The 27,192-nt window shown below is 41.1% G+C and overlaps 1 protein-coding gene across 3 annotated transcripts in view; it reads right to left on the reverse strand.

Annotated features, from left to right (window-relative positions):
* ppp2r3a (protein phosphatase 2, regulatory subunit B'', alpha) overlaps positions 1-27,192 on the reverse strand; it is a 342,270-nt gene that overhangs the window by 164,492 nt on the left and 150,586 nt on the right. For all 3 annotated transcript variants that reach the window (XM_072572892.1, XM_072572891.1, XM_072572893.1), the window contains one exon: positions 18,301-21,005. In XM_072572892.1, the coding sequence (XP_072428993.1) occupies positions 18,301-20,430 (2,130 nt within the window). In that variant the 5' untranslated portion in view covers positions 20,431-21,005. The remainder of the gene's footprint in view (positions 1-18,300; positions 21,006-27,192) is intronic.

Raw genomic sequence — 27,192 nt, forward strand, 5'->3', positions numbered from 1 at the left:
CTCTTAGATAAGGTAAAGATAGAGTTGAGCAGGCTCAGAGTGGGGACAATCGAACAACCTCAAAAGTGCAGTACAGACATATAATAACCATTACTCATGATAGACAGAATTCAGAATAACAAAATAAGATGTTTGTCTGTGGAAGCAACATAGACAAGGCTGAGATGAGGGCAGAGGCTTAGTGGCCTTGGTGGAACCCAAAAACTACCAATGAACCCAATGAACAGTTTGTTTCTGAGCGCGTGCTACTTGCTAATTTTGTTGATGACACTTTCCATCATTTTACTCATGATCAAGAGTAGATCCTAATTGGCCAGGTTTGATCTGCACTGCTTTTGTTTCTCTGTACTAGAAAGTTAGAGAGAGAGGGACGGGAGAGGTTGTGGAGAAACTTGACCATAATGAGGTGAATTTCAAGATGGAAACTTGAAGGATTGAGAGCTCAAGTAGATCAATGAGCACTGGAGGTTAGGTGAGCGAGACAGTGTGGATTAGAATATGTACAGCAGAATTAAAGATGAACTCAAGTTTATAGATGAGAGAAAACAGGAGACTTGTCCGGAGAGCATTGCAATAGCAGAAGGGGGGAGAAAACAAATGCATGCCTTGTGGTGACAGCAGAAGATAAGCTCGAATAGGGGCAGGAATATCAGCAGCACACATTTGCAAATAATCTATTGAAATAATTCTCAACTTATTTAACTTAATTAATTAGAGTGTATTGAATTGAGACATCAATCTTAACACTGCAAATATTGACAATACTTAAAATATTTATTTTTTCGTAGCTACTAAACACTAATTACAAAGACCGTACACTATAAACTGTTTAAAAGCCAACTGTCAAAATATCAAGTCAGTTACAAAGTCTCAATATCTAAGAAGAGGTTTGTCTCATGAGAGGAAGAAAGTTACAGATACTTTGAATACTAGTGCACTAAAGTCATGGTTGAAGCTTTACTGACAGTTCAAGGGGGCAATGTCCTGTGGATTATCATGCATGCAACAAGCTACTCGTTAACTACTGAGATTAGCACGTCCAGTTTAGTCATAGGCATAAGGCACTGTAAGAGGCTGCCAGTGTAAGTTTTCATACCTTGCTTAGCCAGAAGCAGATCATATTCTGAGAAGGTATTCCAACACCCAGTAATGACCTCAGGAGATGTACGTTTTGGTTTTCATAGTGGCGACAGAGTGTCTCCAGTGGAATTCAGAGCTATGTAGGCTTTCTTCAGCATGAGCCCATCCATCTTCCCTTGTAGGTCAAGGTTGGGAAGCTAAGAAATGGCTTGAAGAGGAGCTTACTAATATGAAGATGATTCTTATTTTAAGTGCCTTCACTTAGTTTTAGGTAAATAACAGGAATTTTTATCATTGTAAAAGAGCTAATGACTGAACAAATTACTCATTTTGGTTGGTAAATAATAAGGCATGTGAGCTGAGTTTTTAATCTTCATTTCATTGTGTAAGTTTAAGAGATTGCAGAGTAGACACAAAAAAGGCATTAATGATGCAATCAATATGCTTTTAGAAAAGGACCTTCTGACTTTTAACTTCAAATATTCCCAGGCTGTGTACTTTCTCTGAGCCTCTATCTTAGAGCCAATGGAGAAGGCTTACTGGCTTAACATTTCACAATCAATTCAACTTTCACATCGTCAGCTGGGGGAGCACAAAAGCTTGATATTTAGAAAGTAGACTGTTGTTCACTTCATTTTTAACCTTCTCCCCAATCCTTCTGCCTGGACATGTGGAGTAAATAGTGCTGAATAGATCACAGTATCTCTTCGGCATAGTGAGATAGTGAGAAAAGTAAGATAGAACATAGAACATTACAGTGCAGTACAGGCCCTTCGGCCCTCGATGTTGCACCGCCCTGTCATACTAATCTGAAGCCCATCCCACCTACACTATTCCATGTACGTCCATATGCCTGTCCAATGATGACTTAAGTGCACTTAAACTTGGCGAATCTACTACCGTTGCAATTCGATACCCTTACTACTCTCTGAGTAAAGAAACTACCTCTGACATCTGTCTTATACCTATCTCCCCTCACTTTAAACTTGTGTCCCCTCGTGTTTGCCGTCCCCATACTTGAAAAAAGGCTCTCCCTGTGCACCCTATCTAACCCTCTGATCCTCTGATTATCTGGTATAATCAAATGGAAAAGTGAGAGAGAACAAAGAACAAAACAGGCCCTTTAGCCCTCCAAACCTGTGCTGACACATTTTGCCTTTCAATACTAAAAGTGTCTTCACTCACAGGATCCATATCCCTCTATTCCCTTCCTCTTCTTCATGTATTTGTCCAGATGTTTCTTGAAAGCTGTTGTGCCTGCTTCCTCTGGCAGCGCGTTCCAGGCATGCATTACCCTTTGTGTGAAAAACTTGCCTCACACATCTCTTTTAAAGGTTCCCCCCCTCACCTTGAACCTGAGTTCCCTATTAACTGACCCCTCCAACCTGGGAAAAAGCACCTTACCTTCCACCCTATCCATGCCATTCACAATCTTATAAACTTCCATCAGATTGCCCCTCAACCCCCTGCACTCCAGTGAAAGCAAGCCCAGCAACACCAGGTTATAGTCCAACAGGTTAATTTGGAAGCAGGAGCTTTCAGAGCACCGCTCCTTCAGGTGGTTGTGGAGCGGTGTTCCGAAAGCTTTTTTTTATTTCAAAAATATACTTTATTCATAGAATTATTTTATGGTCTGTACATTTGATCATGCCATACATATGTCCATATTTACAAACACAGATTCGACTTTATCCTTGTCATTCGCATTTACAATCCTGTGCATTTTTCAATCTTGTACATATACATATATTTGGCTGAGGCATCAGCAGAGCCCAAAAAAACGTCTGCATGGGCCCCCTGTTCTTCTTTAGGCAGGCCGATCTTACACGGTGGTCTTTCCCCACCGCGCCTTGGCGGCAGCTGCCCCAAGCTTCAGCGCGTCCCTCAACACGTAGTCTTGGACCTTGGAATGTGCCAGTCTGCAACACTCAGTCGGGGTCAACTCCTTCAGCTGGAAGATCAACAGGTTTCGGACCGCCCAGAGAGCGTCCTTCACCGAGTTGATGATCCTCCAGGCGCAGTTAATGTTCGTCTCGGTGTGAGTCCCGGGGAACAGGCCGTAGAGCACGGAGTCCCGCGTCACGGCGCTGCTCGGGATGAACCTCGACAAGCACCACTGCATTCCTCTCCAGACTTCCTCTGCATAGGCACATTCCAGAAGGAGGTGTGTGACAGTCTCGTCCCCCCCGCAGCCACTTCGAGGGCAGCGTGCGGTGCGGCAGAGAGTCCGGGCGTGCATAAAGGATCTCACAGGCAGAGCCCTTCTCACCACCAGCCAAGCCACGTCTTGGTGCTTGTTGGAAAGTTCTGGCGATGAGGCATTCTGCTAAATGGCTTTGACAGTCTGCTCAGGGAACCGCTCGACAGGATCCGCCCTCTCCTTTTCCCGAAGGGTCTCAAGGACGCTACGTGCTGACCACTTCCTGATGGACTTGTGGTCAAAGGTGTTTTTCCTCATAAATTTCTCCACGAAGGACAGGTGATACGGAACGGTCCAACTACTCGGAGCGTTCCGCGGCAGCGAGGCCAGGCCCATCCTTCGCAACACCGGGGACAGGTAGAACCTCAGTACGTAGTGACACTTGGTGTTTGCGTACCGGGGATCCACGCACAGCTTGATGCAGCCACACACAAAGGTGGCCATCAGGGTGAGGGTGGCATTGGGCGTGTTTTTTCCCCCATTGCACCGGTCTTTGTACATAGAGTCTCTTCGGACCCGGTCCATCTTTGATCTCCAAATGAATTGGAAGATGGCCCGGGTGACTGCGGTGGCATAGGTCCTGGGGATAGGCCAGACCTGTGCCACATATAGCAATACTGAGAGTACCTCACACCTGATGACCAGGTTTTTTCCCGCGATGGAGAGCAACCGTTGCCCCCATCTGCCTAGTTTCTGTCTCATCTTCCTGATCCGCTCCTCCCAGGTCTTGGCGCACGCCCCAGCCCCCCCGAACCAAATACCCAGCACCTTCAGGTGGTCAGTCCTGACGGTGAAGGGGATAGAGGATTGGTCGGCCCAGTTCCCGAAGAGCATGGCCTCGCTCTTGCCTCGGTTTACCTTGGCCCCCGAGGCCCGTTCGAACTGGTCGCAGATGCACACGAGTCTGTGCACGGACAGCGGATCCGAGCAGAAAACAGCGACGTCATCCATGTACAGGGAGGCCTTAACCTGCAGGCCCCCGCTGCCAGGAATAGTCACCCCTCTCAGGCTCGCATCCTTCCTGATGGATTCGGCAAATGGCTCTATGCAACACACAAACAAGGCGGGTGAGAGGGGGCATCCCTGCCTGACTCCAGATCTTACAGGGAAGCTATCTGATTCCCACCCATTGATTGAGACTGCACTGACAATGTTGGTGTAGAGCAGTCTGATCCAATTTCCGATTCCCTCCCCAAAGCCCATTTTGGAGAGGACATCCCTCATATATGTATGCGATATCCTGTCAAAGGCTTTCTCCTGGTCCAGGCTGATGAGGCAGGTGTCCACCCCCCTGTCCTGCACGTAGGCGATCGTATCCCTGAGGAGCGCGAGACTCTCAGAGATCTTCCTGCCCGGTACAGCACAGGTTTGGTCCGGGTGGATCACCGATCCCAGAGCAGACCTGACCCGGTTGGCGATGACCTTTGACAAGATTTTGTAGTCTGCATTTAACAGTGAGATCGGTCTCCAATTTCTAATTTCCTCCCTCTCCCCCTTCCGCTTGTAGACGAGGGTGATGATGCCTTTCCTCATGGATTCACTCATGGTACCTGCCCGAAGCATACTGACATACACCTCCAGCAGGTCCTGGCCGATCAAGTCCCAGAGAGCGGAATAAACCTCGACCGGTAAGCTGTCGCTTCCGGGAGTTTTATTCTTTTCGAAGGACTCGAGGGCCTTGGTCAGTTCATCCAGAGATAGCGGCTGGTCCAGCCTCTCTCGTGTTCCGTCATCTAGGACCTCCGTGATAGAGGACAGGAACGACTGGGAGGCCGCGCTGTCGGTTGGCTTCGAGTCATACAGGCTGGCGTAGAAGGATTTGCTGATCCTCATGACGTCAGCCTGAGATGACGTTACCGAGCCATCTTCTTTCTTCAGGCTGCTGAGCACGGAGCTCTCTTTGTGCACCTTCTGGAAGAAGAAACGTGAGCACGTCTCGTCCTGCTCCACCGAGCGGACCCTGGACCGGAAGATTATCCTGGAGGCCTCCGAGGCAAAGAGCGAGGCTTGCTGGCCCTTCACCTCCTTGAGGTCCTCCGTGACATCGACCCCCATCGTCTGCAGCAGGAGCAGGAGCTAGTGCTTTCAAATAAACCTGTTGGACTATAACCTGGTGTTGTGTGATTTTTAACTGTGTTCACCCCAGTCCAACACGGGCACCTCTAAGTCATGGCGACCAATCTATTGAACCTTCCTTCATAGCTAAAATCTTTCATGCCTTACAACACCCTTTTCTGTATACTCTCCAAAGCATCCACATCCTTCTGGTAGCTCAGGCAGCTTCCGAGTAGCAGGAAAATCGACGTTTCAGGCATAAGCCCGAAACGTCGATTCTCCTGCTCCTTGGATGCTGCCTTACTTTTCCAGCACCACACTCTCAACTCTGATCTCCAGAATCTGCAGTCGTCCCTTTCTACCACATCCCTCTGGTAGTGTGGTGACCAGAACTGTACGCAATATACCAAGTGTGGCCTAACTGAAGTTCCAGAAAGCTGCAGCATAACTTGGCTATCCTTGTACTCAATGCCTCTTCCAATAAAGGCAAGCATGCCTTAAGCCTTTTTTACTACCTTACCAACCTGCACTGCCACCTTCAGTGATATGTGGAGCTGCACACTTTGAGGTGTTTATTAACACATTCAAATGTAGATTCCTAGAACACAATGATAAAACTGGGAGGCAGTTTTCACCAGTTTCACAGTTACAGCTCCCATTGCCCCAGTGTAAGTTTTTTTAAAGCTCTCCCTGTCTGCTCAAGGAAAATTTATGCCTTCCCTTGGTCACAATCACCAGCACCACAGCTCATCCCTCACCCCACCAAACACGAATAGCTACCTGTGCCCACACATTGTCCAAATGTGAGTCTCTCCCTCCCTGGATGCTCATGTCCAGATTGCCACTGAGGGTCCCTAGCTGCATCTGCCTTCTCCATGTATTTCCTTCTGTCTATTTAGCTAAGAGGACTGGACTGTATAAGCTGTAGGACTTCCACAAAAATAGCAGCAAGACTATCAAGATGGGCAAATGTTATCCTCTGTGAACAAAAGGTCTTGGATTCAAATCTCTGAAGAATGCTTTGGCTAAAATCTAATAAATAAGTGCTCTCAAACTGTTGTGGAGAAATACTCCCTTACAGGTTGGGGAGTGTTATGAGAGGAACACCCAGCACTAGTCATATCACTGGAGTAGGCATTCACCTCAAGGTCAAGCCAAGAGGGTCCTATACAGCAAGTGCTTGAGTGTGCCACTGCCAGCATATCAATACTAACAAAATAAGTTCATCGCAGGGCCACCTAAATCCCACATTGCTCCCACTGCATGGCAACCAGGAGCCTGCCAGCTACTGCATATTACATTAAAGGAGCAATCAGTTACAAGATGACGGGATAGGGGATAATTGTACTGAACACTAAAAGAAAGGACTGTGGGAAAGGATACCAACATCACTCACACAATAAAGTTGTGAATGAATTGGTTGGACTTTACTTGAACTTTGGCAACAAAGTTTCCGGACAGTAAGATAGGAAGTAGGCACTGATTGTAGCTGAGACTGCAGTGGACAGTATTGTGGGAAGGGTGTGAGACACTTTACATGTGGAAAGTAGAATCCCTGAAAGGAGCAGCTCTATCACTTAGCAGATCAAAGGTTGCTGAGTGACTAACCCATCGTTTCCATGCTGTTAGCAATTCTCAACTTCTAACTCTTAGAAAGAAAAACCACTGAATAGATTATAGACAACCACAAGAGCCAAGATGAAAGGGCTTCCATAAAAGCTTTGACACTGAAAATCAAATTGGGTGTCAATTTAAAGTAATTTTTTCCATTTTTTTAAACAAACTAAATGTTGGGATTGATGCTTCTATTTTGACAAAATTGTTTACACAATTTTACAAGTCATTTTATAAATGTCTTTTTATGGGCTCAACCTATTTAAAAATGGATGAGATGTTACGACCACACAGAACATACAAGAATCTGCACAGTTTGTATATGGCTGCTAGTGTTAATTTGTGCAGAGTTTGTGGATTTTGGTGTTAAAAAAATATATAGTTTGCCTTTCAGAGCTGAACCAATAGGTGGAAAAGTGAACTGATGCTCTCACTCCTGTCATTGCCCAGTGGTCCGAGTTGCTTAATGGACTCACTTAGATGTCAGTTAATGATAGGATTGGGCTTGGGTATACTGTCTCACTCCTACATGCCCAATGTCTAACTTTATAACAAATGAAACGGATGATGAATTAGAGGTGGCTGGCATCCAGTGCGTCATCTCCAGTATTAATCTATACCAAGGCAAGAAATGAGAAAATGTTTTTTAAAAAGCGAATGTACGGCAATGCATAATTACAAAACATAGGGAGGTGAACGTCCTTTACATTCATTTGTTTGAGTTTCTTTTAGAATCAAAGCTTTCACCTTTTAAACAGATAGTGGTCCAATGCCTCAGATAAACAGATGCACATTTATGCATTAGTAATTGATCATTAACCATTTATGGAAATGAGGGGCCTGGATTATTCTGCATGAGTAAGTCATTTGGTCAGAACATCTCTACAGAGATTTATGACATCTCACCAAGTCCAAAATACATTAACCAGATATTTTATCTTCAAAGTCTTTCAGCAAGGTTATGATAACTGGACGTGAAAACACATGTTAGAAATGTCTATCATTCCCAGACATCAAATTTGGAAGATAATTTAGGTGCAAAGGTCTGGAGGTAATTTAGGAAAGCATTGAGATTAGCTTTGGAGTTCTTCCGATCAAAACAAGCAGGAATATTCAAAAAATTATTAAAATAGTTTTTGCAGCTTAAAAGTTACATATAAACCAGATGACGAGTCTGATTTTAAAGAACTGCAATAAGGAAAGCGAAGAGTTCCTGTGAATCTGGTAATTGGCAGTTTATGGATATTGAGTCAAGAGTGTGGTGTTGGAAAAGCACAGCTGGTCAGGCAGCATCTGAGGAGCAGGGAAATCGACGTTTTGGGCAAAAGCCCTGCATCAGGAAGATTCCTGATGCAGGGCTTTTGCCCGAAACGTCGAGTCTCCTGCTTCTCAGATGCTGCTGACCTGCTGTGCTTTTCCAGCACCACACTCTAGACTCTGACTCCCCAGCACCTGCAGTTCTCACTTTCTCCTTCTTTATGGGTATTGGTGACCTAGTAACGCAGTACAGAAGTAGTACGCAGATCTGGTATTACAAAGAGTAATTCAGATTAAATTCTGTTGTTGGATTACCAAAATCCTTCCTATGTTAAAAATAAGTTTAAAAACAATCTGCAGGCATTACATTTAGAAGTAAACAAATGGAACTCTCCATGCTGCAAGTGACTCCTGCAAGTTGTCCATATGGTGACTTTTCCATCAGCTGACTATGTTGTCTTTCAGAGGTACGCCACATGCACATCAACATTAAGCACTATCATTATACTATACTGTAGCCAACATGCAGAGTTATTAGGACATAAGACATTTCAGTAATTACTTTGTGAAAAAATAGAACTTCACAAGAAACTGTTGTAAGAACAGCTCTTTGGCAATCCAAAACAAAACGCATGGCTACAGCAATGAAAGTAAACAAACATTAAAATTCTGATCTCAAATAGAATTCACCAAACTGCAAAGATCACTGCAATACTCATTAATACCTTCCACATTGATACAGGCAATGGCACACCTACTTCAATTCAATATATCCAAGTCCCAGAGCATTCCCGTTATTCTGCCACCATTCTTTGCTACTTGCCTCCCTGAGCCAAAAAAGACCCAAAGATGCATCATCACTGTGTCACAACAGGAATACCTCAACTAACAGCTGCCTTCTTCAGCAACATAAATGGCATCAGTGGGATTACTCATAGATCTAATATTAAAATGTTGTTGAAAAGTAAACAGATCTCGCCTTAGCAGAAATGTAGCATAGCACAATCAAATCTGTGTTCGAATGTCTATCGCAGTGTTCACCCTATCAATGATTACACCTGAACTTTAAAGCACATTAAAGAAACCAGTAATGCCTTTTCCATATAAAATATGCACAATTGCAGCTGATTTCCATTTACCAACGAATGAAAGCCAGATTATGCACTGACTGAAAAATTTTGGTTGTTATCAGTATTGCTGTAATGAGATTAAAAAATTAAATATGTATTATCTGATAACTGATCTTTCCAACTTGATCATCAGTAGATTGAAAATGTTCAGATATTATTGGAAAAATACATGACTTTTTTTTTATAGAGTCAGTGTGAACTTAACAGATTCCTCCATGTTTTAACCCATGTACAGATCGATTCCACTCTACGATCCAAACAAATATGCCTTAGAACATGAACTTCTCTTGCGTATAAGCTTCAACTTTATTTGCGGTCAAAGTACCAGAATTCTTTACATCATCTGGCAAAACATAGTAGCATACCTAAATGTAAACAGATTGCATTCCATCAAATCCACAGGATTGTTGAGATTCTCCAATTCTTTCAAACCATCTCTGATTATTTGGATTTTAATTTTCATTTGGCTTGATAATAAAAGTTGTATCAGCATTTCATATATCACATTGTCTAATTGGTGAATAAATCTGTTCTCTAGAAAATTATTTCTGTTTGGCTCCAATGGCAGCTACAATACATTGCAGACAATTTTGACGGACTGTGTACTTTCTAAAGTGCGTGAATTTCATTCACTCATTAAAAATGACTGTTGCAAATCAAAGTAAATCAGTTGAAATTTGTTCCTTATAGGTTAACACATACTTTTTGATTTCCTGAAAAAGGCTTTTATTTTATTTTTATTGAAGTGATTTTTGAATAGCAGTCTCTAATCCCTGTCATTTAATTTCATGAAGAAATGAAGATTTATTTCATTGTATTTACTAGAGAAAACTCATGGAAATGTCTCCGTGTACCACAATGAATTCTGTGACTTTTGTGAATGTGAGTGAGTGCTATGGTGCAGCACAAAGCTTCACAACATTAAATATATTTTCCTATAACCTGTATAGTAATGCTTTTACACACCTCTGGAACAAGTCAACTTGGACCTAGGTCTCCTGACTCATAGGGAGGGGCATTATTACTGCACCATAAAAGCCCTGCACAATATTATTTTGTAGGTATTTTCTTGTTGGTGCTTGAGGCAATACCTGCTCATCAATATAGGCTTGATAGTGAATTCAGCTCATTAGTGGTGTCATTATGCTTTAACTTACAAAATTTATTTGCTGTTTCTAGCCCTTCAACAGAGAGTATATCAACGTATTTTAATTTTTGTCTGAAGTTAATTTTAGTCACCTTACTTGAATGTTATTATGCACTTGGTCACTGAAAGTTCAAACTTGGAGGCCTAGATTTTTGTTCAAAGGTCGAGTGCACTGAGAAAAGAGAATTAATGCATCCATTAACCTAACCTTTAAAAGTGACTATCCAGATGTCAGCTTGTCCAGGTCTTGCTGCATTTGAACATGGACTGTTTCAGTATTTGAAGAGTTGTGAATGGTGCTGAACATTGTGCAAACATTTGCAAACATCCCCACTTATGATCTGATGATAGAGGGAAGGTCATTGATGAAGTTGCTGCAGATGGTTGGGCCAAGGACATTAACCGGAGGAAATCCTACAGAGATGTCCTGGAACTGAGGTGACTGACTTTGGACAACCACAGTCATCTTCATTTTGTGTCAGCTACGTCTCCAACCAGTGGAGAGTTTTCCCTGATTCATACTGACTAAATATTTGCCAGAGCTCCTTGATGTCACACTCAGTCAAGTATGTTTTGATGTCACTCTTACTTCACCTCTGCAATTTAGCCCTTTTGTCTACGATTGAATTAAGACATTAATGAGGTCAGGAGCTGAGTGCCCTGGTACAAACCAAACTGGGCATCAGTGAGCAAGTTATTGCTAAATGAATGTTGCTTGATAGCATATTGTTGACACTTTCCATCACTTTATTGATGATCAAAAGATGACTGTTCGGATGGTAACTGGCTACGAGGGATTTGTCCTGCTTTTTGTGTACAGGAAAATCCTGTGCAATTTTCCCAATTGTTGTGTAGATGACGATGTTATTGCTTTATTATAGAATTTTATCAACAGGTGGGGAACAAACAATCAATCAGCAACTAATCCACAAGTAGTTGATAATCCCTTTAAATAGCACTGGTGAGGGGAGATCCTTTATGCTGCATTGCACATATTGAACTTTGCAAGATCAAGAAAGGCTATCGTTTGGCTGGTGAAGCCCTAAAATTGCAACACTGACATCAATTTAATTTTGCACACTGATAGTTATAATTTGCGCCGGTGAATATTAGTTGTGTACACATTGATACAATCACCAATCTGGAATGTTGTGCAATTCATGGCAGAAGTATGCATGTGTACAGAAGATATCATTTTGATTACCGTAACATTGACATTACTGAGCCAAATTGTGCACTCAATCCATATTGCAAAAGGTGGTGTAATAGCATAATGTATGTTATTTGGGCACATTCACTGGTGAATAACATAGCTGAAGATAAAACATTTCAATCATTAAGACAAGTTGGTATTGGTTGACAGCAAGCATACTTTGTTCCGTTCTTTAATCCCTTTACCAAGATTTTTTCTCTCCACCAACCCAGCTGAGAATAGTGCAAATTTCCCCACTGAAAGCACCTGTGTTTCTAGATTTTATTGCTGAAATCCTGATGGGTATTTTGAAGGTTAGCAGAGAAAATCAATGTCTGATGATTAATATATCAACTTCACGTTTCTGTGGAACAATGTTAATATGTTTAATGATATCAAAATGAGAATCTAAAGAAAAAAAATCAAAGAATTACACTGTATTATCATTTGAAATTTATGTACATCTAAATGTGTTTGAAACTGCAATCCGTTAGAACATAGTGCTTGTTGAACTGATGGTTGGTGTTTAATTTGTCTCCAATTGTAACTTTTATGCAGAATGTAAAATATTAGAATTGATGGAAATATTTATTTTCCTGGGCAATATAAATATTTGACATCTAAATGACAGATTTGACTTTCAACATTTCTCCCTACAAAGAGACACATTGAATGTGTGAAGATTTGCAGCAATATGTATCTGAAACAAATGATTCCATCAAAATGAAGACAGCAAAAATCCTTAGTAAGTCAGAGTCAACAGCTTCTATGGATGCAATGACAATTCTCTCCTTGCATTTCCTTGAAGTTGTCACATATCAATGTTTAAGCCAAACTAATATCTGCAGCTCTGCGTGATGTTCCTTTACTGTCTTTACTGGAATTTATTTCCATGAGTTTAAATTGAGAATTAAATTATAGAAGCACAATGAGTCACACTCAAAATCGGCAACTCGAGGAAGATTTCCTCCTGTCATTTGTCACAAATTTAAGAATATCTGCATCAATAATTATTTGATACCGATTAAACAGGTCTTTCACCAATGTAGTTAAGTACTCCTCAAGCAGTTTAGTGGCCTGTGCGAAGCTTCTATTGACAGCTTCCATTGTGTGCAGTTATCTGTCTGTATTACGAGGAGAGTGCAAAAGAGAAATGGTATTGCAGATGTGGACTTAACAAAGTGGTGCTGGCATTTATATGTCCAAAAGGAGTAGGCAGAGTAATCAGATAATAACAATGACTACATAGTGAAAACAAATTCTGCTTTCCTCTCAAAACTTTTTATAATGAGAACTTTTGACATGAAAGGTTATCTATGAAGACAAGTTATTTTGGTGGCCATTTGTTTCAGTCATAAAAAAGCTTACTTTAGAACACAGAACAATATAGCACAGAACAGGCCCTTCGGCCCTCGATGTTGCGCCGACCTGTGAACTATTCTCAGCTTGTCCCCCTATACTAATCCATCATCATCCATGTGCTTATCCAAGGATTGTTTAAATCTCCCTAATGTGGCTGAGTTGACTACATTGGCAGGTAGGGCATACCACTCTCTGAGGAAAGAACCTGCCTCTGACATCTGTCTTACATCTATCACTCCTCAATTTATAGTTATGTTCCCTCGTACAAGCTGAGATCATCATCATTGGAAAAAGACTTTCACTGTCTACCCTATCTAATCCTCTCATCATCTTGTATGTCTCTATCAAATCCCCTCTTAGCTTTCTTATTTCAAATGAGAACCGACCCAAGATTCTCAGTCTTTCCTCATAAGATCTTCCCTCCAGACCAGGCAACATCCTGGTAAATCTCCTCAGCGCCTTTTCCAATGCTTCTACATCCTTCCCGAAATATGGCGATCAGAACTGTACACAATATTCCAAGTGTGGCCGCACCAGTGTTGTATAGTTGCAGTATGACATTGTGGCTCCGGAACTCAATCCCCCTTCGAATGAAACCTAGCACATCGTAAGCCTTCTTAACAACACTATCAACCTGGGTGGCAACTTTCCGGGGTCTATGCACATGGACTCCAAGATCCCTCTGCACATCCACACTACCAAGAATCTTTCCATTGACCCAGTATTCTGCCTTCCTGTTATTCTTCCCAAAGTGCATCACCTCACATTGAGCTGCATTGAACTCCATTTGCCACCTCTCAGCCCAATTCTGCAGTTTATCCAAGTCCCCCTGCAACCTGTAACACTTCTTCCACACTGTCCACCAACTTTAGTGTCATCTGAAAATTTACTAATCCATCCTCCTATGCCTGCGTCTAAATCATTTATAAAAATGACAAACAGCAGTTGTCCCAAAACAGATCCTTGTGACACACAACTAGTAACCGGACTCCAGGCTGAATATTTTCCATCAACCACCACTCGCTGCCTTCTGTCAGAAAGCCAGTTTCTAATCCAAACTGCTATATCACCCTCAATTCCATGCCTCTGCATTTTCTCCAACAGCCTATCATGTGAAACCTTATCAAAGGCTTTACTGAAGTCCATGTCAACTGCCCTACCCTCATCCACATGCTTGGTCACCTTCTCAAAAAACTCAATGAGGTTTGTGAGACACGACCTGCCCTTGACGAAACCATGTTGACTATCTTAAATCAAATTGTTGCTTGCTAGATGATTATAAATCTTATCTCTTATAATCCTTTCCAAAACCTTTCCTACAACAGAAGTAAGGCTCACTGGTCTATAATTACTTGGATCATCTCTACTGCCCTTCTTCAACAAGGGCACAACATTTGCAACCCTCCAGTCCTCAGGTACTAAACCTGTAGACAATGAAGACGCAAATATCAAAGCCAAAGGCTCTGCTATCTCCTCCCTAGCTTCCCAGAGAACCCTCTGATAAATCCCATCTGGCTCAGGGGACTTGTCTGCTTTCACTTCTTCTAGAATTGATAACACCTGTTCCTAACTAACCTCGATCCTTTCCAGTCTGATATCTCATACCTCATTCTTTTCCTTTACAATATCCTCCTTTTTCTGAGTGAAAACTGATGAGAAATGTTCGTTTAGCACCTCTCCGATCTCCACAGGGTCCACACTCAACTTCCCACTTCTGTCTTTGACTGACCCTATTCCTACCCTAGTCATCCTTTCATTCCTCACATACCTATAGAAAGCTTTAGGGTTCTCCTTTATTTGCTAAAGACTACTCGTGTCCTCTTTTTGCTCTTCTTAACTCTCTCTTTAAATCCTTCCTAGCTGATCTGTAACTCTCCATCACCTCATCTGAACCATTTTGACTCATTAACACATAAGCCTCCTTCTTCTGCTTAACAAGAGATGAAATTTCTGTAGTAAACCACGGTTCCCTTAACTTATCACTTCCTCCTCAAGGACACGCAATATCTGTTCCTTAAACCAGCTCCACATTTCCATTGTCTGATCCCCTGCATTTTGCTACCCCATTCTATGCATCCTAATTCTTGCCCATCGATAACTCTTGACCTGTGGCATGTACCTATCCCTTTCCATCGCTAAACTAAACATAACTGTATTATGGTCACTCTTTTCAAAGTTCTCACCTACAATTAAATCAAACACCTGGCCTGGTTCATTACCAAGCACCAGATCCCCTCTTGTCAGCCTTTCGACATACTGTGTCAGGAAACCCTCCTGTACACATTGGATAAAAACTATTCCATCCAACGTACTGGGGTTATAGCATTTCCAGTCAATGTTGGGGAAGTTAAAGTCCCCCGTAATGGCCATCCTGTTCCTTTCACTCCTACACAGTATAATTTTGCCAATCCTCTCTTCCACCTTCCTGGAACTCTGTGGAGGCCTATAACAAACTCCCAGCAGTGTGACCTCTTCCCTCCTGTTTCTAACCTCAGCCCACACTACCTCAGTAGACGAATCCTCGTCAAAAGTTCTTTCACCCACCATTATACTATCCTTGACTAACAAGGCCATACCTCCCCCTCTTTTCCCACCTTGCCTGTTCTTAATGAAAGATCTAAACCCTGGAACCTGCAATATCCATTCCTCACCCTGCTCTATCCATGTCTCTGAAATGACCACAACATCAAAGTCCCAGGTACCTCTCCATGCTGCAAGCTCACCTACCTTATTTCGGATACTTCTGGCATTGAAGTAGACACACTTCAAAAAATTTGCTGTCTGCCGGCACATTCCTGTGACCCTGAAACTACATTTCAGGTTCCCATCCCCCTGCTGAGCTAGTTTAAACCCACCCAAATAGCACTAGCAAATTTCCCGCCCAGGATATTAGTACCCCTCTGATTCAAGTGAAGACTGACTTGTTTGTACAGGTCCCACCTTCCCCAGAATGAGCTCCAATTATCCAAGTACCTGAAACCCTCCCTCCTGCACCATCCTTGCAACCACATGTTCAGCTGATATCTCTCCCTATTCCTTGCCTCGCTATCACGTGGCACAGGTAACACACCAGAAATAACAACTCTGTTTGTTCTAGCTCTCAGCTTCCATCCTAGTTCCCTGAAATCCTGCCTTACATCCTTATCCCTCTTTCTACCTATGTCATTGGTACCCACATGGACCACGGCTTGAGACTGGTCACCCTCTCCCTTCAGGACCCCAAACATACGATCTGAGACATCACAGATCCTGGCACCTGTGGGGCAACACACAAGGACAGAAGGGAAGGAGGGAATTGTGGGCCCTACTGCACACAAGACTAACTGGACATTTAGATTTTGTATTTGAATGTGAGACAATCTGAATCCAATGAGTGAGTTAGTAATGGTTTTTATGTGAGGTACAGCAATGTCCCAACAAGCTTTACTGCTCTCCTTCCATTAAGATAATAAGAAACAATTGTGCGATAAAGGAGAGTTTTCGAAAAGCACTTTAAGTTATTCATTCATGATGTGGATGATTTTGGTAGGGCCAGCATTCATTACTCTTTGCTTGTCATCCTGAGATGGTGGTGGGCCTTTTACTTGAACTTCATCAATTGATATTTTTTGGATGCCTGACTGGCTTACGAGGCTAGCAAAAGTATCACCCAGACTGATCGGACAGTCCCATAACGTTGGATGTCATAATGGTAGCAGGTTTTCAACTCCAAAAAATATCAGCCACCATCTGAAGGCTACATGTTCATTTTTACCAATTCAAGCCATTTGTTTTCAAACTCCTAAACTGCAATGGTATCTGAACTCATTTTGTGAGACTGTCAGCTCAACAGGCCTTGAAATTATGACTCCAACAATACAGCGATTATACTACAGTAATTATTCTACCCACTCGCTATCTTTTAGCCAAATTTGATATATGCAAAATTTCATGCATTTTGTATTTCTAAATAAAATGGAAAAACATGTTTGGTATACAAAAAAATCCCTCTCACAATCTTGTATGATTTTGATTATACTATACTTTTGCCTGATATAACACATACTGAATACAAACAAGGAACAAAAGCAGGCCAGTCGCCCCTTCGAGCCTATTGCTCAAATCAATAAGATTACGGCTGAACCAAAACTTCACAATGATCAGTAATTTGATTTAATTCAGATAATTTCTCTTTGAGCACAGCTGGTCAATTCAGCTGTTAACAAGAATTAATTTTAATTTGACAAGAGAAGAGAAGAGGATTTTCAATTTTAAGTCATCCAGCAATTGTAGGGCAAAGGGTGGGAATGATCGACAGTTCAGGAAGGGGAATGGTACAAACCAAATATTGGAGTCAGCAGCTTATTTATATCACACTTAATTACCATTTGCATTGAATGGTATTGGAGGTTGGATGGCATGTAAACCATTCAGTTTCTACAACTGCCATTGACCAATTTCACTCTGACATGTTAACCACATGAGACATGCTAATTCACTTTTTTTTCCCATTCCCTTTGGCACAGTTGTTCAATGCAAATGCCATTGACACACACTTGAACTACATTCCTATATCTTTGGACATTTTTAATTTTAAATATAGGCTGAAGAAATACATGTATTTCTCAAATGTTTCTTGTTCCACTCAAAACGAAAGAGGATATTTCCATTCTAAACTCGAAGAAATTAATCAAACGCTTTCATTTTTTTCACCAAAGTGAAATTCTAAAATAAACAAGCAGACTCAATTACTATTCAGTTTGTTACAGTTCTGTGGAACAGCATGACCAGTAACCTCTTTATTCTAAAAATTGCAGGAGTCTAGTGACTATAAATAAATTAGGAGATCCAAGTCTGAAATAGAAAGAATTCTAGTATGTTCTTGGAAGAATTCAGCATAGTCCTCACTTGCCAGATCCATAAATTACTCTAGATAACACCCTACATTCAAGTTTAATATTTAAGCTTTGAAATACAACATTGGTTAACATACTCAGGTGAGTCTAATCACTACCAATTCACTAGTGAGGATGACAAAATCATCAGAGACAGCAACAAGATAAAAATTAGGGTTTCCAAAGTGTTGTATTTAAAAATGATGTAAGGGAGTATCTCTCAAAGAGTTCTGAACAATAGATTGAAGGGATGGAGTCCTTTTAAATTTCCCCTTGCTGGTATCTGGAGTTATTTGAAATTATGTAATGCTTAACAAATGAATAAGTCTTTATATTATCAAATTAATATATGAATTTGATATCTTAATACCAAATTAATTGAGTCTTACCTTGATTACCTCTGGTGTCTGTTGAACTGAGAGGTGTGAGCCTGTATCTTTATCCACAACAGCCGGTATGGAGTGCGCAGATTTGCAAGACTCAGAAGCCTGTGATAGTGTGTCTTGGAGTATCCGCATTACTTCTGTTTCTCTTGCCAAGATACCCTTACTACTCCCACGTTCAACCAGCTCCTGAGCAAAACCCTCAATACTCTCCAAGATGCGTAACAGCAAGGCTGCATCATCCTCTTCATTTTTGTTATTTCTAGTTACGTTAGTTCCATTTGTGGAAGAAGGCAATGACACAGTTTCACTGGGTGACACTTCTCCGTGCTTACTTCCTGACTCAGTGGTCGAGAAATTAACTTGTCCTGATCGTTCACTATAAGTCTTCAAGTCTGTATCATTGTTTCTGAAAGAATCATATTCCTGCCTGGAGTTTATGGTTTGAGAAAACGATTCTAAATCCATCAGTAGCTTTTCAATGTCTTCTTGTTGCATTACTTTATCATTTTCTAATTTAGTTTTTGTTCTTGTTATTGAAGGCTCCATGGAGTTATGGTTTTTACTTAGGTTTTTGAAAAAGCTAGGAGATTCAGAAGTTGGCTGCACACACAGTCTACTTTCTCCCAAATTATCTCCAGTTCCAATGGTATCAGCTCCTGCTCTCTTGCAAGTGTCAGCAGGAGAGGCCTGTTTTTGAGGCTGAAGATATTTTTCAGTCATTCGAAAGTTGAAATAACCTTTGCCTTTTGATTTCTGCTCCAAAACCTGATCAATGTCACAATCTTCTTGAATATAAAGAGGCTCCATAGGTATCTTCGAAATACCATCAACATTCCTGGACAGAAATAAATCTTGAGAGGAACAACTGTCAGAGTGATTTAGTGGACTTATATGAGGTAGTACTCGGGATTGAGTTACAGCAGTTGAGTTATGTTGTTGGATACCATTCTCTTGAAGATGGCCATCATACGAAGGACCATTAACATTTTCCAAAGGTATCATACCATTGCCACTGGTAGCTTTATGGACAACTGGAGTGTCCACTGGAGGAAGAGGTAGATTGATTGATAGGGATGGTGATGCCTGGACAACATCCTCATATCTGGGTGGTTGATCATTCCCAAATGGAGGATATGGCATTTGCTGCAAACTGTGTAAGCTGTTTACCAGTTCAGCAAGATCGTGCTGATTGCCCCGTCCAGATAACCCATGTTCAAGTTCAAAAGGCAACTTCTTCAGGTAGCTTGAGAGTCGTGCCATTACATTTTTGTAGATTAGATCAGAATTATTGGTGGCATCGCTGTTATCATTATTATGGGATTTGCTCTTAATGCATTGCTTAATTATTTCTGTACATTTCTTTAGGTCTTCTGAGCATTTCAACAAAATATCTAAGCAAATCCTTATGTCCTCTCCTGAATCTGAACTATCTGCTTTGTGTTTTCCTAAAAACTTGGTGAGGAAGTTGTCTTCTGAGAGACTTTGAAGGTATAATTGCGTGGCATTGGTGACATTTTGTTCATGTAATGTCATAAAGTTTGCCTCTTTTTGCTCAATGGCTGATTTCTGTGCAAAGCCAAAAGGTGGACAGTTTTCATTGCTACCAATGTGGTTGTATATCATATCAAAGTCAGCAGATTTTCTGCTGGCCACATCTGGTTTTACTTTCCTTCCTTTCCTGAAGGTCACGTGGCTCGTAGGACATTTAAGTTTTTCAAATGAAAACTCTTTAATTTTGCCACTGGCCAGATTGATGGCATCACTGGTGATGTCTTTTAGATTGGATATACCTTGTGTAGCCATTCCCTTTTTGACCCTGCTAGCACCAGGCAGAAGCTGGTGCGCATCATCAGTAGTGATATCAGCAGAAGTTGCCATGCTTTCAGCAGTTAGAAACCTATGGGTCAAGTCCTGCACACCTAACAATCTTGGGTTTGACAAAGGAAGGGGTGACTGACTCAGCAGTTCTGAACAGGTGGCATGGTGGACCACATTGCAGTCAATGCCAGCAGCATTCAGGAAGGCTTGGCAGGACCCATTACAGTAATGTACAGTATGCTGGAAACGTTGATCAATTAAAATGCTATTGTAAGAGTTTACTGTGCTAACAACAAGTCTGTATGTTGCTGCCATTGTGGAGAATCACGGGGAAGTTTATTTCCAACCGTTAATCAGAAGGTGACTTGCAGCCTCTAATTACATTAGCCCATTAAATAGATGGCCATGAGAGTTCCAACTGTGACATTCTCAGTAGAAATCTGAATATCTTTAGTATTTTCCAAGAACAAATCAGGTTGTAACTACAGATGTAATATCTAAGTGTTTGGCTCTCACAAGCCTTTTGAGGCTTGGAAATGAGATGTGTGGTCAAACTGCAGCTGCTATTACTGTGTCAGTCAAGGCCTATCTGGGTCAGAGGATCACATGTCATTTGACAATTCTGTTTGCTTCACTTAGGAAATTGACACAAAGTTCACGGCAGTCAAGGTGTCAATACCCATTCTCGATTGTTGGCCATATGGCCTAGATACAGGCCTGTCAAAGCATCGAAACGGCATCACAATCCACAACGAGACACTCAAGCGTGAAATAATCTTGTCAAAGGATGGAGTCGCCTGCTGAGTTCCAAATGTGTGCAACAGATGTGCTTCAGAATTCAACAGACATGTTCAATGTTAGCAGAATTTGTTGTGTTTCTCAAGCACCAACTGGAAGAGAGAGAAAAAGAGAAGCAATAATGTGACTTGAGAAATTATGAATTTTCTATATGAGAATGAAAACTGAATTTTGTGTTTCGTTATTTAATGATGTCAGTACTAATCAATCGAAGTTTAATATCAGCTGTGGAGGCATCCATTTATTAGTATTTAAGTTAGCTCACTGAGCTTGAACGTTCGTTTTCAGATGTTTCATCACCATATGGCAACAAAATGTTAAAAAACAAACCTTCAAGGTCAATGAGCTAACTTACATAATTACCATCAACTTGTACTACAAATCTTCTCAAAAATCGCTAACATCTATTTATCTTGTCACTTGTAATTAAAATATAATTTTCTAAGTGCACTGATATTGCTGAAAGGGAACAATAGATATTTACATTACTGGAAGTGAAAAAAATAAAGTAAATATTGTTTTCGGAATAACAAATAATTATGCTGCAAAACACATCTTATAACCACAGTCCAAAACAATAAGGAAAAGATAGAGTCATAGAGTCATAGAGATGTACAGCATGGAAACAGACCCTTCGGTCCAACCCGTCCATGCCGACCAGATATCCCATCCCAATCTAATCCCACCTGTCAGTACCAAGCCCATATCCCTCCAAACCCTTCCTATTCATATACCCATCCAAATACCTCTTAAATGTTACAATTGTACCAGCCTCCACCACATCCTCTGGCAGCTCATTCCATACATGTACCATCTTCTGCGTGAAAAAGTTGCCCCTTAAGTCTCTTTTATATCTTTCCCCTCTCACCCTAAACCTATACCCTCTAGTTCTGGATTCCCCGATCCCAGGGAAAAGACTTTGCCTATTTATCCTATCCATGCACCTCATAATTTTGTAAACCGCTATAAAGTCACCCCTCAGCCTCCGACGCTCCAGGGAAAACAGCCCAGCCTGTTCAGCCTCTCCCAAAAGCTGAAATTCTCCAACCCTGGCAACATCCTTATAAATCTTTTCTGAATTCTTTCAAGTTTCACAACATCTTTCCGATAGGAAGGAGAATAGATTTGCACACAATATTCCAACAGTGGCCTAACCAATGTCCTGTACAGCCGCAACATGACCTTCCAACTCCTGTACTCAATATCTGACCAATAAAAGGAAAGCATACCAAACACCTTCTTCACTGTCCTATCTACCTGCGACTCCATTTTAAGGAGCTATGAACCTGCACTCCAAGGTCTCTTTGTTCAGCAACACTCCCTAGGACCTTACCAAGTGTATAAGTCCTGCTAAGATTTGCTTTTCCAAAATGCAGCACCTCGCATTTATCTGAATTAAACTTCATCTGCCACTTCTCAGCCCATTGGCCCATCTGGTCTAGATCCTGTTGTAACCTGAGGCAACCATCTTCTCTGTACACTACACCTCCAATTTTGGTGTCATTTGCAAACTTACTAACTTACCTCTTATGCTTGCATCCAAATCATTTATATAAATGACAAAATGTAGAGGGGCCCAGCACCAATCCTTGTGGCACTCCACTGGTCACAGGTCTCCAGTCTGAAAAACAACCCTCCACCACCACCACCCTCTGTCCTCTACCTTTGAGCCAGTTCTGTATCTAAATGGCTAGTTCTCCCTGTATTCCATGAGATCTAACCTTGCTAATCAGTCTCCCATGGGGAACCTTGTCGAATGCCTTACTGAAGTCCATATAGATCCATCTGCTGCTCTGCCCTCATCAATCTTCTTTGTTACTTCTTCAAAAAACTCAATCAAGTTTGTGAGACATGATTTCCCATGCACAAAGCCATGTTGACTATCCCGAATCAGTCCTTGCCTTTCCAAACACATGTACATCCTGTCCCTCAGGATTCCCTCCAACAACTTGCCCACCACTGAGGTCAGGCTCACCGGTCTATAGTTCCCTGGCTTGTCTTTACCGCCCTTCTTAAACAATGGCACCACGTTTGCCAACCTCCAGTCTTCCGGCACCTCATCTGTGACTATCGATGATACAAATATCTCAGCAAGAGGCTCAGCAATCACTTCTCTAGCTTCCCACAGAGTTCTCGGGTACACCTGATCAGGTCCTGGGGATATATCCACCTTAAACCATTTCAAGACATCCAGCACTTCCTCCACTGTAATCTGGACATTTTGCAAGATGTCACCATCTATTTCCCTACAGTCTTTATCTTCCATATATCCTTTTCCACAGTAAATACTGATGCAAAATATTCATTTAGTATCTCCCCCATTTTCTGTGACTCCACACAAAGGCCGCCTTGCTGATCTTTGAGGGGCCCTATTCTCTCCCTAGTTACCCTTTTGTCCTTAATATATTTGTAAAAACCCTTTGGATTCTCCTTAATTCTATTCGCCAAAGCTATCTCATGTCCCCAATTTGCTCTCTCCTGATTTCCCTCTTAAGTATACTCCTACTTTTTTTATACTCTTCTAAGGATTCACTTGATCTATCCTGTCTATACCTGACATATGCTTCCTTCTTTTTCTTAATCAAACCCTCAATTTCTTTAGTCATCCAGCATTCCCTATACCTACCAGCCTTCCCTTTCACCCTGACAGGAATATACTTTCTCTAGATTCTTGTTATCTCATTTCTGAATTCCCATTTTCCAGCCATCCCTTTACCTGCGAATATCTGCCTGCAATCAGCTTTCGAAAGTTCTTGCCTAATACCGTTAAAATTGGCCTTTCTCCAATTTAGAATTTCAACTTTTAGATCTGGTCTATCCTTTTCCATCACGATTTTAAAACGAATAGAATTATGGTCGCTGGCCCCAAAGTCCTCTCCCACTGACACCTCAGTCACCTGCCCTGCCTTCTTTCCCAAGAGTAGGTAATGTTTTGCACCTCCTCTAGTAGGTACATCCACATACTGAATCAGAAAATTGTCTTGTACGCACTTAAGAAATTCCTGTCCATCTAAACCTTTAACACTATGGCAGTCCCAGTCAATGTTTGGAAAGTTAAAATCCCCTACCATAACCACCCTATTATTCTTACAGATAGCTGAGATCTCCTTACAAGTTTGTTTCTCAATTTCCCTCTGACTATTTGGGAGTCTATAATACAATCCCAATAAGGTGATCATCCCTTTCTTATTTCTCAGTTCCACCCAAATAACTTCCCTCGATGTATTTCTGGGAATATCCTCCCTCAGCACAGCTGTAATGTGATCTCTGAGAACTGTACACAAAAAAAGGTTTTCATTTCTAATCAGCATTGAGTTATTTCTTTGAAGAGAAGATTGGAAATGGAACATACGAAACCAAAATTGGAAAGGGTGTCAGTATCTACCTAATTCAACAAAACATTTCAAAGCAAATAATACCTGAAAAGCTTACACTGACATTTTGAGTTCTTTCCTTTAAAAGAGTATCTTCATACTATGAGGATTGAGGGTGGACTTTAGTACAAATTCCCAAAGCAACATGAAGAACATAAGGCTATTCTTCAACTTGGAGATATTTTATGTACTGCATAGATTAAGGTCAAATTACAGGAAAAACAGAACCCACCATTAGATTAACAGGCTATATACCATTTGGAAAGGCCAAGTGGGTGATTGTCCTACAGATCAAAGGTTTCTAATGTTCCTGGCAATAAATCTGATGATCGGTTGATTAAAATATACTCCCAAATTCCATTTATAAGTGATTTGATGTTGGGCCTGATAGCAGTAATACATAATTCATTGAACTGAATATCAGGAATGGGCAGATTTAATTGGTTAAAATTAGCAAATGAACAAATGTTAGTAATTAAGGAAGAAATGATGGCAGGGTTAACTGGTGTGGACTATGAACGTTTAGCAGGAAAGATGCTTGAGGAACAATATACACTGTAAATAGTTCATGACTCACAGCAAAGATATATCCCAGTAAGGAAGGAGGATTGTAGGAAGGGGATAAAGCACCGTAGTTAGCCAAGGAAGTTAGGTAGGATCAAATTGCAAGAAACTACAAACAATATGGCAAAGATTAGTGGTAACCCAGATATTGGGAAAGTTTTAAAATACCAACAAGAAAATGACCAAAAAAGGAAGAAAATAAATGTGCGAATAATTTAAAAACTGACAGTCATCAGTTTTCATAAAGACACTAATAACATTCCAACAATACTAAATAATTAAGGACGAAAAAGAAAGAAGAAATAAATTCAATAATCAGTGAAAAAGTATAATGGAAACTAATAGGACCAAAGACGGATAAGTTTCCTGGACTGGCGGGTTGCACCCTAGGATATTAAAGGAAGTAGCTATAGAGATAGTGGAAGCACTGCTAGTAATCTTCCAAGAATCCATAGATTTTGGCAAAGTCCCAGAGGATTAGAAGACTGTCAATGTTTTCATTCAAAAAGGCAAGGAGACAAAAAAGGTAACTATAAGCTAGTCATAACAGAACATTTAGAAATACATCATATCAATTTAAAACTTACACAATACCAGGTTATAGTCCAACATGTTTATTTGGAAACATTAGCTTTTGGAACACTGCTCCTTCATCAGGTGGTTGTGGAGTATAAGATCATAATTTATAGCAAAAGTTTACAGTTTGATATAACTGAAATTATACATTGAAAAAGATATGGGTTGTTTGTTAAGTCTCTCATCTTTTAGAATGACCACATTAGTTTCAGGTCTTTCATGTGTAAATCCCAGAATTTTTTTTAAAAGTTACATTCTACGAGGCTACGGTAATGGATGAATGGACACTGGACAACAAACAACAGACAGGAGTGTTCTCTGCCAGTCGGGGAACATTTCAGCGGTCCAGACATTCAACCTTGGACCTTCGGGTGACCATCCTCCAAGGCAGACTTTGGGACCGACAACAATGCAAAGTGGCCAAGCAGAGGCTGATAGTCAAGTTCAGTACCCATGGGGATGGCCGCAATTGGGACTTTGGGTTCATGTCACACACACTATGGACCCATACACTCACAAATACACACCCACACGTGCACCCTCTCACAGACTTATTCTGCTTTACACTCACACTCTCACACACACTCATATCTCCCCCAACACACACCCACATGCACACACACAAATACAAGTTTGTGGGGTGAATCTGTACTTGCAGAATTATATTTTATTTTACTCAAAAACTGCATGAATCCATGTAAGATACCGTATATCCTTTTTTTTAGAAATAGAATCAGCCTGAACATTGGGGAACAGACTGCCTCACACAGGGCACCTTCACTTGAGAATGCAACTTCAAAAAAAGTTCAGGGGTTTACATAAGGAAGAACTGAAACCAACATAATCATTCTAAAATATGAGTGACTTAAACAACCCAGGTCTTTTTTCAATATATAATTTCAGTTGCATCACACTTTAAACTATTAGGTTTTAAGCAGGTAGGTTCACTTTAATTGGTGAAAGCATTGCCTTGAGAAATGAACCAGTAAACGTCTGAAAAGAGCATATCCTTCTATATTATTATATGTAGGTTCCAGTTCATGCAAGTGGATCAGATATACTTTAGCTGTTAGCTGAATAGCAAATGCTGTCCAATCACAGAATCACATTTCATGTTGTATATGGTTTTCAGTTCTGCAAACATGGGCTGGTTACATACTTATTTGGCAGCACTATTTGATGAATATTTCTTCATCCATTCGTCCATTCTTCATTTGCAGGCCTGTGAAGATGTCTCCACTTCCTTCTCAGAACTCAGCTTTTAAAAATAAAAACATTCTGGAATCCCTTCAGCCTCAGCTTCAGAATGAGCTGCCTGTGCTAACCTATTTCACTCTGGGTCTGCTTCCTGAGCCTCATTTAATGAAGAAATGTCAAATAACTCTTCTGAGCTATGCTCATTCTCAACTAAAGTTGGTGCTACCTTCACACCTGCTTGCAGTATTACCGTGACCTCTGGTGATGGACTTTGTTTAGCTATTGCTCTGGTTACTATACATCAGGGAAAAGCACCCAGAACCTGTTCCTGCAACTATTACATCTCTTTAGCCTCACTTGAACTTGCTGTGGTTCGACGAACCTGTGATTTTCACTCACCAAATAACTCCCTAGAAGTAATTCAATTCCATCTACACGTAATTTATTAACTATCCCAATGACCCCTTATCTAGTGAACAAATCATACTCCAACTGTACCTTGTACAATGGAACTGGGATATGTTCTCCACCTATCCCATTTACCAACATTTTGGCATTCAGGTAGGTT

Source organism: Chiloscyllium punctatum, chromosome 6 (assembly GCF_047496795.1).
Source record: "Chiloscyllium punctatum isolate Juve2018m chromosome 6, sChiPun1.3, whole genome shotgun sequence".
In the NCBI taxonomy this organism is placed as follows: Eukaryota; Metazoa; Chordata; class Chondrichthyes; order Orectolobiformes; family Hemiscylliidae; genus Chiloscyllium; species Chiloscyllium punctatum.